The sequence below is a fragment of the Chionomys nivalis genome, chromosome X (genome assembly GCF_950005125.1).
Source record: "Chionomys nivalis chromosome X, mChiNiv1.1, whole genome shotgun sequence".
NCBI classification, from domain to species: domain Eukaryota; kingdom Metazoa; phylum Chordata; class Mammalia; order Rodentia; family Cricetidae; genus Chionomys; species Chionomys nivalis.
In genome coordinates this window covers 2,162,522-2,177,722 of record NC_080112.1, presented here as the reverse complement: position 1 = coordinate 2,177,722, position 15,201 = coordinate 2,162,522, and the positions used below count along the sequence as shown (strand labels likewise).

General features: G+C 48.3%; 1 protein-coding gene across 7 annotated transcripts in view; it reads left to right on the top strand.

Moving 5' to 3' along the window:
* Window positions 1-10,614, top strand: part of Atp2b3 (ATPase plasma membrane Ca2+ transporting 3) — a 72,284-nt gene extending 61,670 nt beyond the window's left edge. For 4 of the 7 annotated variants that reach the window (XM_057760020.1, XM_057760014.1, XM_057760012.1 and 1 more), the window contains one exon: window positions 7,596-10,614. In XM_057760020.1, coding sequence (XP_057616003.1) covers window positions 7,596-7,916 — 321 coding nt within the window. In that variant the 3' untranslated portion in view covers window positions 7,917-10,614. Of the gene's footprint in view, window positions 1-7,337; window positions 7,402-7,595 lie in introns of all 7 variants that reach the window. The other 3 variants (XM_057760016.1, XM_057760015.1, XM_057760017.1) reach the window with 2 other exon arrangements.
* Window positions 10,615-15,201: the final 4,587 nt, after the last annotated feature.

The following is a 15,201-nucleotide window of genomic DNA, read 5'->3' as shown; positions in this document are numbered from 1 at the left end:
GCTGCCCCGGCTGTCCTGACTAGCCCTAGAATTTCCCCATATATGAGGAATTTTCCATCCTCTTCACTTGCTCTAGGTCGTATTGCCTTTTACCCCTCAGAGTCCAGAGGCCTGTGACCCTTGGGTACTGGATAAGCTTCCTGTTGAAAGGTATTCCCACTAAGAGCCTCAGGCTCTCTAGGGATAAAGCCACTCATCATGTGCGCTGGGGCCAATTCAAGAGTGGCCAGATGGAGAAGTGACCAGAATCCTTTGGGCTCAATATGCTCTTCTCATCTTTTCTAATGTCTCACTCTGTGTGTGTTCTCTCTCTCTTTCTCTGTCTGTCTCTCTCTCTGTCTCTCTCTGTGTTTGTCTGTCTGTCTTTCCCACTGCTGTTTCTGGACACAAGAGTCTCTCCACATCCCCACGTTCCCCTTGTACAGTCTGAGCTGTCCATGACCTCCTCACTCCTAACTCCAGAATGGCCTGTGCAACTTCTACCCTACTCAGCTATTTTTCCTCCCTTGCCTGGCCTCAAGGCCGTCCCTATCACAGCCATTTCATTCATAATCCTCTGGGTCCAGGGCGTATTGTCTTCCCCCTCATGGCTGCTACCTCATTTCTTGTGACCTGGGCCATTATCTGGTCAGCCTGTCTGGGATGGCTCAGGAAACAATGAGGCTGTGAAATCCTGTTTGCTGTGGGTTTCCATCATGCCCCTTCTCACACCAGCCACACACTCACACACTAAGGCTGCAGAACTTCATTCTCCTAATGAATGTCAAGAACCTCAAAAGGGTAGTCAGAGAGGGGTTTATGCAGTCATCCAGCTTTGCTAGCAAGCACAAAAACAAGGCGCTAAGCATCTCCCTTCTAGTGGGATCAGAAGGAGCATGATCTTTGGAAATGCAAGCCTGGATCCTGGCATCACTGAAGCCTCTCTGTGGGCTCCAATGCCCAAGAGTTCTTTTGTGTCTCTTTCCCATGGGAACACAGAGACATACCTTTGACCCTCTTCTGCCAAATACCAAACTCTTTTCCCCATCAGCTCACCCTGGGGACCCTCTCATTCCAACCAGCAGCCAATTCCAGCCCATCCTTCGGGTAGCAGCACTGGGCCTCTATACTCGAATGTTTACTGTCTCAGTAGTTTGAGATAAGATACCTTCTGACGCAGGACAGCAAAGATTTGAGCACCATATCGCCAGAGGGGCTTCTTCCAGGTTCTGATGAAGAATTTGGAAACCGATAACAGCAGTTGCTTCATTTTAAATGGTTTTCGCAACATGGAAACCTTTCACCCATTGGGGGAAGGGAACTAAAACCAGCCAGGTAAGCCCCTGCAGCTTTGCTTTGACATAAACTTCCAGAGCCCAGGAAGGCATGCTTTTCACTCTCACACACCCAACAAGGAAGGAGCTGGCAAATTGTTTTAAGTTTGCATCATTGTCAAGAAATTAATTAATGCTGAGCCAAATCACCCCGCTTACGCTTTCTGGGAGAGTTTATTGGCATTTTTTGTAGCTGTTTGACAGTGTGCACACTGGATCCACACTAGGAAAGGTATCAATTAGTTCTCTAGTTGGGGTCCTGTCCTACCCTTTCTGGAAATAGAGGCTAAACCCCATGGAGAACAAGCTTCCAGGAAATTACTAAAGCACACAACAAAATGTAGTGTAGACATAGGCCTGGCCCAGGAAATTGGGGTTCTGAGGCCCGGTAGGTAGGTGCTGTGAGGACTGCCGCATGGTCAGCAGCTGGGAGCTTGTGGAATTTCTTCTAGCCCCACCTTCTCTGCCCACCCATACTCCAGTCTGCTACCATAGCTGCCCTTGGCTACCGAAAGGACAAGGCAATAGGTAGGGCTTCCTCCTGTGTTTTCTGTGGCCTGACCATGTGTTTGGGCCAGGCTGCTGCTGTCAGGAGCCAGGCTAGTTCTCATGTCCTGGGCAGTTAGTGCAGAACAGTTAAAGGGACTTAAAAAACTAGCCAGTTTCTCCTCAGTTCCCACACTTACTGGGCCAGAATCCCAGGGCACCTGACAGGTCTCTTTTCTCAAGGAGGTGTTGGACCAGTGGTTATAAAGAGCAATGAAAGGTGAGGAATGAATCAGACAGAAGTATGTGGACCCCATGAGCCTTAGCAGCTGAGACCAAGCAGAAAACATGGGCAAGCCTCCTGGGGACCCTACAGCCTCTGGCAGCAGTGGCCAGGTTGAAATTCTCTCTGGCCAAAAAATTGGAAAGAAGAGGGGGAAAGGTGTCAGGCATTTTCTACTGTTGCTTTCGCCATTATGATCAGGAGCCTTTGCTTTTTCTTTTTCTCTCCTTTTTTTTTTTTTTCATTCTTTTTACTGGGATGAGCCTTCCCTCAAGTCCCTTACTTAGTTCCCAGCTTTTACATTCTTGCTCCACCCTACACCCACAGCCTACCCTCCACATGGAAACCCCCAACACACACATACACACAGAGAGAGACATCACAGACATACACATACACACACAAACATACACACACGCACACATGAAAGCTTAGGCATGAACATATATAACCCAAGAGGGCTTGAAGATCCCATCCCTCAGAACATCCTCAATTCCTTCCCACTACAGCTTGTGAGCTGGTGCTTGGTCTGCAGCATCTCCACCAGGCTTATGCCAAGTTATCAGCCTTTACTCTGCATGCCCTGCTGTCTGGGTCACATAGAGAGGAGACACTGTGAGTCTCCTCTGGGCAGCAATTGGAGTGATCAGCAAAAGGAATGAATGTAGATAGTCATGGGCCTACTAGGAGAAGTGAGCAGACCACTCAGAGCATTAGGGGTGCTCTGCTAGGTTCCAGGTTACCCAGGATAGACACTGAATTTGGTATGGAGAGAGAAACGGCAGTTGTAGTGGGTCTGGGAGAAACTATGTTGGATCTAGAGTTTGGGAGTTAGCAGGTGTTGGGGTTGGGAACCTTAGGTGTTCTAGATAGCTTCAGCTAGCTGGCTACAGTCAAGTGGGTAGAGAGCTTTGGAGGGGTGATGCTATACCATAGGAGACAGAGGCAAGGATGGACCAGATATTTCATACCCTCTAACTGTATGCTTAGCAGGAGCGGTTCACGGGATAGTGCGGCCACCATTGAACGCTACAGAAAAAGTAGCTAACCACTCTTAGGAGGAGTAGTTAGCTTCCACTGTAGAGAAAACAGAGGAGAAAATAGCTATTGTTACTGACTGGGTACTGGGGGAACAGGGCAGAGCTTACTGAAAAGGTGTGGAGGGAGCCCTGAGGCGCACTGAGGAAGAATCTTTGTGGTAGATCACACAGACAATGCCCTGTGAGAGGAACATGTCAGGGGCTAGAGATGAAATGAAAGAGCCCAAGGCAGGCCCTTGGTTGGGGTTACAGGTCTTCTTCTTTGGGAGATGCAGCTAGTAATTCCCTTGCATTGGAAACCATTGACTAGCTGCCACGTGAAGGAGAGAGTGTGAGGTAACATAAGGGTAGCAAGGAGACTACATAAAAGCTCCTGCAGCATCCAGCTTGAACCTGGTGTTGTGGCACTGGTGGTGATGTGTGTGTGAAGTGGGAGATTCTGGATGTCACTTGAAGGGAGGGAGTGGTGGGATTGGCGAGGGCTAAGGACATGTAAGGGAATGAGATAGGACTCAAACAGCCACATTTGGAGCTGAGAGAGCAAACAGAAACTGTTGGTAGGTAGGAGCACCCGGCCTGAAGGAAGCGGCTCCTGAATACTAGGGAAGGGTCTAGGGAAAAGTGGCTAAGAAGGAGTTCAGGGGAGGTGGAAGGAGCACCAAGTACTTCACTTGGTTAGGGATGGCGTTACAAAAAAAAAGTATCAAAAGTCTTCTTGGGATGGGTTTCACAAGTGGGGCAGCAGCTGAATGGGACTGTGGAAGTGGGGTGGGAACAAGTAAATCATGGTCAATAGGCTAGTGAGGACAGCACCTCAACCAGGTGCTGAGAAGCAATTGGAGACTCCCCTGCCAGACCAACTTGATTCCCTTGTTTCTCCCAGAAGCCTCAGTCATAGTCTAGGCTTTATCTTTCCTAGAGACATCTTTTATGTAAAATTATCTTGTAGAGCTGGATCTAGTGGTACATGCCTGTCATTGCAGCACTGGGCAGTGCCGAACAGGAGATCCGGAGTTTGAAACCAGCCTGGTCTGTATGGTGAAACCCTGTCTCAAACAAACAAATAATGCTTTATCCTACAGGTAAATGGATTGTAAATTAAAGTTCAATGATTTCCACCCCCAGTCAGCACCCAGGCCAGTTCCATCACTTACAAGAATACTTGAAGTCAGGTAGGGAAATGACAGGGTCTGACTCAGTGCCCAGAAAGCCTGGAAGTATCATCTGGACATGGGACATTGCAGGCCACCATAGGGTCATCAGACCCTTAGCCAGACGATGTGTGTCCGCCACAGAGGCAGGATGGAGGCTCCAAACAAACAAGGTCATCAATCTTCAGGCAGCACATGGAGGCTGTAGTGGAGGAGGAGGAGAACTCTGGTGAGATGTTTTGGGGTTGGTCCTATTGGACAAGCTGACAGTGAAGTGTTTAGAGAAGATGGGCCCGGAGCTGGCGAGGATGGGAGAGTGAGAGTTCCAGTGTTAGAGAACAGAGACACCTGGGAGCAGTGGGAGTGGGCTAGGAAATGGGGCCTGGCTAGATGTGGTACTCAAAGCATTGATGGCACCTAGGTGGTCTGATGTGCCTTGAGGGTGTTGAAGGTCCTGGGAAAGAGTAGAGGTAGAGGATCTTTGGGAGTAGCGCCCTGAGAAACCCAGGCATGAGGCTGAAGAGAGGCCAGGGCAGTCTGTGAGCTGGGGCATAGCATGGGCTCAACCCAGCCTTGGCTGCAGGTTAGCCAGAGACGCCAAACTCCGGGTCTGAAAGAAGAAATCCCAAGGTCTTGGAGATACCTTCAGGCACCTGGCACAAGCCGTGCCTTCCAGAACAGGCCACACTTCAGGGCAGTTGCTGCTTTGCCTGGACCACTCTCCCAGGAGGTACCTGTGCCCTGCAGCCTTTAGGTGGCTGAGAATACTCCCAGTCATAAGATCAACAGCAAACCAGTTTGTTCTAGCCCTAGATTTCAATGCAAGGAAGAAAGGAGCTGAAGAAAAAGCTGACTCACTCTCAGATGTTGCCCTCAAGATGACTCAAAACAGTGGAATGGGTGGCCCTCTGTGTGCATGTGATCCCCAGGTGTTGGTACATTGGGCACTCTGTGCCTGGATCTGGCAGCAGGAGGAAGCCAGAGCAGCAGTAGCTGCAAGAGGCAAGGACAGCATACGAGGGTTGCCTTGTGGCCAGGGCTTCTCTCTTCAGGGAAAGACTTTGGAGCTGAGCCAGGTGCGGTTGAGACCCATGAATAGGCCTGGCCATGTGAGGTCCAGTTGAGGAGAATGTTATGGCCAGTCACCTGGGCATTGCTGGAAGACTTAACAGAGTCAAGGGCAACAATGTGAAGCTCATTCACTCTTTTGTGACATAATGGTATGGCTGACAGCTGGAGTTAGGTGACGTCCCCCGCACCAACATTCCAGTCTTGCCCTAGAAAAGCTAATTAATGAAGCAACATTGGCATTAGATACAAAAGGTGAATTATTTTCTCCTCATTAAAACTGGTGATGGTTTTCAATTTCTATGTTAACCCTACATAAGCAACCAGTCTGAAAATAGTGGCCTGAGGTACGGCTAGCCATCCACAGTCTGACAGAAAAAAATCCTAAGTGGACCTCAAATGTGCATTTAGAAAACCCCGGTTCTCTCTCACTTCTTTGCATTCCATAAACTGTGAGGTTTGCCTCATTTAAAGTGATTTAGGAGCACTGCGCTTGACCTGGTTGAATTTTCAGGCCTACGGTCCTGACTGGAGGCCTGAAAGGGACTCATTGTAGTCCAGATGATTCATTGTCAACTGTTCCTATAAAGGACCAACAAGTAAACGTATTTAGCTTTTCAGGCCAGGTCTCTGTTACAACTGCACAACCCTGCCCTTGTAGTGTGAAAGCAGCCACAGACGGGATGCAGATGAATGGGCATGGCAGCTCGCCAATAAACTTTATTTACAAAACCAGAAGAGGTCCAGGGTTCGTTTATCTTTTGGCCAGAGTTTACAGATATGTTACCTAAACCATGAAAACCAAATCCTAGCTCCTTGAAATGCTGTAGAATGTCTCACACAGGGAGAGCATGACTGAAGCTGGGAGCACAGTTCTCCTCCTGGGGAACCCACAGTCCTTCCACTGGCCTCTATACTACCTGGAGGCCAGCAGGGCTGGCTTTGTTGTTGCAGTGGGACCAGCTGATGTGGGCGGCAGTGCTGGCACTGGCTTGTGTGAGGTCTAGCAGAGGGCTATTCATTGGCCTCTGGTTCTAGAAGCAGGAAGGAGCCCAGCATCTGGGGCCAGGGAAACATCAGAGAGGCAGTTGTTCTGTGGCTTGAAAGGATGAGACTGGAGTCAGTGTGTGAGTGACCGTGGAAAAACCAGAGAAGGGAGAGGCTGATTCTCAGGCAAGTTCTAAAGCCTTGTCCTGCAAGAGATGCAGGAGACTGGAGGGGATGCAAGCTTGGCTCCGAGCACATGGCCACAGTGGTGGGGAGGGCCAACTATTGTGGGAAGCACTTCCTTGCAGAGTATAATGCTGATGTGAACTGAAAACAGCAGTGGGGGGGACGAGGAGCATTGGCAAAGCACAGGGCTGTCTGAACAGAAGCTCAGTGAGGAGAAAGAGGGGAGGCGGTTTGGGGAACTGAAAGCACCAAGTATCTAATGAGACACATGTAACTAGGACCAAGAGGATAACTGATAGACCAAGACAGCTGGATAGGAGCACGCTTGGTACGTGCAAATTCAAGTGTGGCCATTTGTAGTCTTGGCCTCCAGGTAAGGGCCAGTGGACTCTAGGGCCCAGAGCTCTACCATATCCCTAGATAGCTTCCAGCACTGTACAGAGATAAACAGGGAGGAACAGTAACAGGAACAGTCCAGAGCTTTGGGACAAAGGAGAAGCAGAGGAAGCACAGCTGCTCAAATGAAAGAGGGCCAGGCAGGAACAACAATGTTAGGGAGGCTTGAGAAGTTTTCAAAAATGGGAGTTCAAGTGTATGGTGTGCCCCTTAGGAAGGACTAAGATGAATGTGCAGAAGTGGCCACTAGCACACTCTTTGGAGAATCTCAGTATATTTGTCTTCTACCAAATTAGAGTTCAAATTGAGCAAAGACCTCAGATGCCACCTAAGCCATTCCTGTTCCCAGGGCAAGGACCAGGAAGGTAGCATGCATCTGCCTATTGTTCCAGGATATCTACCCATATCAGAATGTTTTCAACACCAGGGCCGAGACCTGTAAACCCTTGCCACAGTCCAGCAAAGCCACTCCATTCCCTACAAGTCCCCAGGTGTGTGAACATTCATCATGCAATGTGCCAGCCTCTGATGTGGGCACAACTTTCCAGCACCAGCTACCCATTGACTGTCTCCTCTCCTCTCCTTTCCTCTCCCTCCCTTCTCCTTCCCCTCTCCTCTCTCTTCTCTGCCCTTCCTCACCCTTTCCATCTCCCATGTGGGTTCTGTCCCTCCCCCTTGACTTCAGATCCGGGTGGTGAAAGCATTCCGTAGCTCACTTTATGAAGGCCTTGAGAAACCGGAATCCAAGAGCTGCATCCATAACTTCATGGCAACGCCCGAGTTTCTGATCAATGACTACACCCACAACATCCCGCTCATCGATGACACAGATGTGGATGAGAACGAAGAGCGCCTGAGGGCCCCGCCTCCCTCACCCCCTAACCAGAACAACAACGCCATAGACAGCGGCATCTACCTGACCATGCATGCCACCAAGTCAGCTACCTCTTCAGCATTCTCTTCCAGGCCCGGGAGCCCACTCCACAGCATGGAGACGTCCCTCTAACCGGAATTTCTCTTATCACACATGTATACACACACATACACACACATACACGCAGTCACACATGGACACACATGTGCATGTACACACAGAGAGGGGAGTCGTGCACCTGCCAAAAAGAGAAAACCTGCTAAAGAGGTTAAAGACTTTTCTTATGTGGTATTTGCAAGAAGCCAATTGCATTCAATAAGGGCACAACCCACTAGGCTTCTCACCAGACTTCCAAGAGGTGGAGGAAGAAGGAAAAAGGAGGAGAGGAAGTTCTTCACCCAACGTGAAGGGAAAAAAGGAGAGCATAAGACAAGATGCGCTTTCCACCTTTTTTCTACTGATGCTTCTTTTTTAACAAACACTAGTTCCGCCATGTTTTCACCATTCGAGCTGTGCAGTGTGGTAGGGGCTAGCTGAGCTTGTTTGAAGCTTTGCTGCACCCATATTTAAAAAAAAAAAAAAAAAAAAAGATACCAAAACCAAGGAGGTCATTGTGCAGACAGGCCACCGGAAGGAGCCACCTGCAAAGGTACCTTCTACTGCAAAGCACACTAGACCCATCTGCGGACCGCATGTGTGTGTGTCTATATGTATGTGTGTCTGTATGCATATACATATATATGGCAAATGCATATTTAAAGAATAAGGAACTATTTATCGGCATGATATTTCCATTCCTCTCACCAGGCCTTCTCCTTTTGAAGTTTCATTTTTTGGATGTAGCAAGACTCTTTTCAGGGAATGAGACTGCAAGAACATCCTCTCGGTACTGGACTTCCCTCCCCAAACCCCTGACCTGAGGATCTCCATGCCTGACCCTGCCGAGATTCCAGAGGAGGCAGTCTGGGGAGCGTTGTGCAAGACCTAGAGGCCTTGCACTTAGAACCTTTGCACTTTGAGACCTCTGCTTGTAGAGGAAAAGGACTTTTCAATGGCATTTTTTAAAAAGAAAAATACCAAAGTATTGATGACAGTGGTCCCCTCCAATACAAAGCAAAGCAAGTTTTGGTTTTGGCTTCCTTCCACTTCATTTCCAACACCTTCGTTTCTGCTGGTGACTTTCTTTGTCCAACTTTGAAAGCATGAAGAACCCTAGGAGTAGGGTGATAGAGCAGAGACGGATGGCAGGCCTAACCTCTACGGAGGCCACCTGAGGAAGAAGGGTCATCAAAATCAAGATGCCAACTGTGAGGACAGTCCAGGTTCATCTCTGTCATTTCTCTCGATTTGCACTTTGTGCTTTGGCAAATGGCAGGGACCACCTCTGCCAGGACATGGGCATGCTACCCACCAAAGCATGCTTCCAACCCTGGTCTTCTTGCCCATGGGGTAAATACAACCCAGGGGGCAACACTATAGAAACATGGCCTCTTGGAAAAATGGCCTCCATCACTGTTGCCATTTTTTTTTCTGGCTGGGCCTATGGGGGCTGAGCACAGGGTTCGCAGGGCTTGGTGCCACCTAGGCAGGCAAGGCCAAGAAAGCAAGGTCTGGGATCCAGGAGCCTGCCCCATCACTGTAGTCCCCCACTGTGCCAAGCCTGCTTTCCTAGAAAAAGCGCCAGCCCGAGGGAAGAAGGCAGAGGAGAGGAATCTAATGCCTGCTGCCCTGCAGGGAAACCCACGCTGATGAGTCTCTTCCTAGTGGTAACCTGCCCCTCCCTTGTGCTCTTCAGCCCTGAATCCGGACACCCACAATGACATCCTGCCCTTGAGGGTCCTTCACCTTGTGAACTCATGGCTTCCTGAACTTCTCAGGAAGATGTCTAGAATCTCACTCCACTCCCACACATACCTGTCACTTGGGCCTCAGGTTTTGTGCCAGGAGACAGATGTAAGCTTAAAGATGGAGGGTAAGGACAGGCACCCTCAGGAACTGCATTTGCTCCACTCCCATCCCACGCCACCCCACAGAAAGCTTGTCTCAGCTCCTGGGCATCCACACAAAGTCAAATGAAAATGTGCTTTGTCCTCACCGGTCACACCAATACCATGTCACCCCTGAGCAGAAGTAGCCACATCTCGGGCAAAAGAATTTCAGTTACAAGAGAAACTCCACTTTAAAATGCCAGCTATAGATCACTTAAAGCCATCCCTTTTTTATAAAGGGCATATTGAGAATGTTTCCCATTTGTAAATTGTTCCCTGATGTCCTCGTTTAAACCACCACAACAAAAAGGCAACTTGGCTTGCTGAGGGTCTTTGTGTTCTTCAACAAGAAATTGAAACGTGGAGTATTGCGGTTGAAGTGGGTCAGCTGTGCCCAGCTATGCTCATGAGCTTCTTGCCATCCTCTATTATAGACACACAGATAGAGCAAATGGCCACTATATATTTTAAAGCCAACCCTCAATGCTGCTGTCTAAAGTTGCCTAATGTCAGTGTCGACTGTGTGATACCCAGGCTGCCTTTGTGCTGAGCTGTGGGGTTCATCTGTTCTGGGTCTTGTACAGTCTTCAGGCCGAAGAGACCTGTCTCACTGGAAGCTTCTCTTTATAAAGCATTATACTATATGGAATGGCTTGGTCAACTGTGTTCAGTTCATAAATATGTTTTACATTTTTATCTGCCTGTTATAAAAATGAACAAAATATCTTAATGAGAAAGACCACAGATGTATAATAAATTAAAGTCTGTAGTTGAATTTCTTAATTTAAAGAATAGACCAAAATTTCTGTGTATAAAAGAAAATGAAAGGCTCCTACAATCTTGGTCTGGGTCACATGTGTGATTTATTATTTGTCAACTTCCCATTTGGAACGAAACAAAGGTACCTGTATGTCACTGAGCCAAGGTGGGAGAAGCCACAGGCATGGCCTCTCTTGTGGACTGCTGCCCTGCTGACTTCTATGACAAGAAGGAACACTGGCTCCGTGGGCAAAAGGTGCCCCACCTGTGGCGCCTCCCACTGACTGATTTCACCAGGTAAAGCCTGCTGTGACTATCTAGGTCAGTGTCCTTGGATGGGTCAATGGGAAAATTCAAAACTTTTTCACCTTTCCAAACTTAAACTCCATGCCATTTCCCTCCAACTTTCCACTCCTCCTCCCCAGTCCCCTCTTCCATTGTCTGTTGGCAATGCTTGAACTACTCCCATCTTTTAGGCATTGTGAATAATACTACTGTGAACCTGGGTGCACAAATTGCTCTTTGAGATCCTGGTTTCCTTTGGGAAGTAATATATACCCAGCCACAAGATTGCGGGATCTCATGGTAATTGTTTTTAGTGTGTGTATACATGTGCACGAGTGTGTGCATGTGTGTAAGGGTGTGAGTGGCCACAAGTGTGCGTACATGCATGTATGTATGTAAGGTGGAGACCAAAGGAGAATCTCCAGTATCATTCATCAGGTACTGCTCATTCTGCTTTCTGTGACGGGATCTCTCGTTGGTCTAGAACTCACCAATTAGGCTAGTCTGACTGGCCAACAAACCCCAGGGACCCTCCTGTCTCTACTTTCTTACTACTGGGGTTATAAGCACCCAGATTTTTTTAAAACAAGGATTATGGAGAGCAAACTCAGGTCCCCATTCTTGCAAGGCAAGATCTTTACCAACTGAGCCAGTTCATCGGCCCATGTTTAACTTTTGAAGGCCTCATTAGACTTTTTCTCCAGCATCTGCGCACTTTACATCCTCATCACTAGCGTACCTGTGTTCTCATCATTTACTTCCTGTTTGTCCTAAAGCCTCAAAAGCAAAGCCCATTTCTTATTTACTAACTCTTAGTGCCTCTCTCTTACCGTCTCCAGATCCCTCTGAATGCCTTTGTGTAGACATCCATGCTCTGTGGCACTCCCTTTGAGCCCACAAGAGCCCCCAGTTCTGTGGTTAGGCCTTACAAATGAACACCATGGTCACAACACTATGAGTCGCCTCCACAGCACTCTGCACATTACCCTCAGCTTATCTTCATGATATTTCTTTTATTTTCTTTAAGGTTTATTTCTATTGATGTGGATATGTGTATGTGCATGTGTGTGCAATGTCTGTGGGGGCCAGAAGAAGTCATCAGATCTCCTGGAGCTGGAGTTAACAGGCAGTTGGGAACTTCAGTCTGGTTCTCTGGAGGAGCAGCAAGTTCTCCCAACTACTGAACCATCTCTCGGGCCCACCTCATGGTATTTCTATTTATCTGGTGCACACAGTGTCCTTTTAGATTTGTTAGCACCAGAGGACAGTTTTCCAGGGCAAGAGCCAACAAGAAGTAGCCTGTTTCCAAAGATCCCTTATGCCTCTGCTTCCATAGCGAAAGGCAAGCAGTACAGCTTGAGTCAGAAGACTAAGGAAGTCTAGACAAGACATATTCCCTATCAACACTACTGGCTCCACATGAAGAGATAAGGCGTGATGCTGCCCATAAAGCTCCTCAGTCAAATGACTGGGAGCAAGAACACATCACAGCAGTGGAGCCTGGGGAATTAGGGAAGGTCTGTGTGTCTTGAAGCTGTTTTGGCAGACTTCCCCACACTGGTCAAGGAAAAAAAAAACCAAGAGAAATGTAGCTCTCACAGTTCTAAATGCCCAAAGTCCAAAATCAAGACAATAGCAAGGCCAACATCCCTCCAAGGATCCTGAGAATGTGTTCCAGACCTTTCTTTTATTTTCTGGTGTTACCCATCTAGGTATTATTTGACTGGTAGACCCTTCCTTCTACCTCTGCCTGTTGTCATACAGCTCTGTCGTGTACATATCTGCCTATGTCTCTTCTCTTCCAAGGGTAGTAGTTTGTGGAACTCACTATAGTGGCCTCACTTAGCTTACTTACGAATGGATCAGAATTCACTATAGTGGCCTCACTGAGTTTGATTACAAATGTGAAAAGCTCTTTCTAAATAAGGCTACCCTTACAGATTTCAGGGTGAGAACATGGACAGATCTTTTGAGAAACACAACTCAGAGCACCATAGTCAGGAAGAAAGGGGCCAAGCGATTCCCAGGACCTGGTTGCCCTCCTCCTCATTCCATTGGGTTCATGGGCTAACTGAGACTCAGCCACTTATCACTATGCTGTAAGATATGTTCTGTACCACAAGATCCTGGAAGCTTCAGGCTCTAGAATATCTTATCTCAGTCTGTCATTGCTGACCTTTTAAACTTAAAATAAAGGAGATGGAAGGCTGAAATTCTTTAATCTCCACCATTTTGTTTACAAAAGCCTTCGTAACAAGAAGTAAAAAAATAAAATCCAAAAGACCCAGAGTACAACAACGACTTTACTTTTATGATGCCTAGAAACAAGGCCTTATCCTCAGTGTCCCACGGGCCAAGTGACAAGCACTGAGCTGATAGGCCCAGAAGGCAGCACCCCAAGTAACCCCAAGTAAGGCCGGCAAGAGTCCTGGGCTATGTGACAGGCACACAGCACAGTCACTATCAGGTTCTCTGGTACAACCAGCTTAATCTACAAAGTAGAAACTGAGTCACAGGTAGAAAGAGAGGATGATAATCAGCGAGAAAGCAAGTATCAGCTTTCTAGGTGCTATGCACTGTGTGTGGGGCACTCTCACAGGGAGGGGTGCCTGTCCTAATCCCTGGGGAGTTTTATCAACTATCTGTCCCATTCTATGCTCTGCAGAGGCCCTGAGAAGGGGAGTGCAGCGACCTGAAGTAGATGTGGGCCCTCCTTAGGCTTTGAAAAATCCCATCATCCACCACTGCTAGTCCAAAGGGAGGGTTCTGACTTCTGAGAGCTGAGAGAACACATTTTGTAGGTCAGGGGAACTCAAAGGACTGAGATGGTACAGGGCTGAGGTGTAACTTGGTGATAGACCACTTGCCCTGGCTTCTTGCCTAAGTACACCAAGAAACAAGGAAATGTGAGCACCCAGGGACCGTTACTGGAGGTTGAAGCCTGGGGCAGGGGCCTCAAAAGCCCATTGGGGAAGATAAAAGAAGCCAAGCATCTGTCTTGAAAGTCGGTTCAAGTATGGCTAGCACAGGGGTCAGGGCAGTCAATGCTAAAATCAGCACAGACAACATACTTGAAGACAGCGGAATGTCAGCCCACACACCATGCTCAGAGGCCTTGCCATAGGCCCTGAGTCGGCCACAGGTCTTCTCCAGGCATGTCAGCCACACTCTTGGGACAGTGGGACTCAGAGACAGATCCATTTGTACAATATCACAACCATTCATTCAGGTTAAAGGCTAAGAAGGAAAGATAAGAAAGCAGGAGACGCAGAGTGGATGACAGAGCAAGTCTCCTTCAAGCAGCCTCTGAGGAGCAGAGGCCTACAAGGAGTGGACAGAGGTTCAGGGCAGCTGATAGAGGTGGATGCACACTCCTCCCTCCCATTTCCTGAACTGTTTGGAAGGGTGGCCTATACTTCCCAAAGCAGGTCAATGGTGTCTCAGAATAGGTGGTGAGAGGACCTAGGGAATTTTTGTCAGGTCCACCACTGTGAGCCCTCCCAGATGGAATGTTAGAGATCTGACCCTCTTCCACTTGCCTCTTGGAGATTCTCTTCCACTTGCCTCTTGGAGATTCTCTCCACACTAGATATGGTGCGAAGAGGCCATACTTTTGTATTCAGAAGCATCCAGAGGTCATTTGACCAGCTGTGTAATGAACAAGACACTCAGGCAGGTTACTAAGAGGAGCTCATAGTCACAAAGTGTCCAAGAGTATCCAGTCCCACATACCTGTCCTGGTCACTTGTCATTCCTGAGACCTGGATTTCCTCCCATGCAGGTGTTCAGTGAAGAGATAATGAAGCTGCCACCTATATATTCAAGAAGCCAGGACCCAGGCACACACTGGACCTGTGGGGCACTGAAGCCTATCCCAGCCCGGGACAGCCACCTTCTTCCTCTCTTGTGCCTTTCACTGCCACCCCATGGGCCTTCCTCCCAGAAGTGAGGCAAGTTTTGTCAAGTTGCTGTGTGGTTCTGTCCCCCAGCTGACAAAGGAATTGGTACGCAGCAGCTGCTTAGTAAATGTTTCATGATTGCTGGTCTCAAACGTTTACAGTGAGAACAGCTCAAATGGGAGCCTGTAACGAGTTTCTCATTAGCACTCACAGGAGAACTTTAGGATATGGAAGCCAGCTCACTGGGAGAGACTGGCTTACCAGAAAAAAAAGGCTGTACCATTTTCTTGGCTTCCTCACCCTGGGGCTAGATAACACATGCACTTTGTAAAGTCAAGAAATTCTTGCCAAACTGTGCCTAGTATGTGACCACTCTCTTTACTCACCAGGAACAAGTAAGGCCCAAGTGTTGTGCCTTCTTGCTTGAAGCTCCATGAGCAACTGCTGGCGTTACCCCAATCTGCATACCTGTAGGTGCCAGAGTCC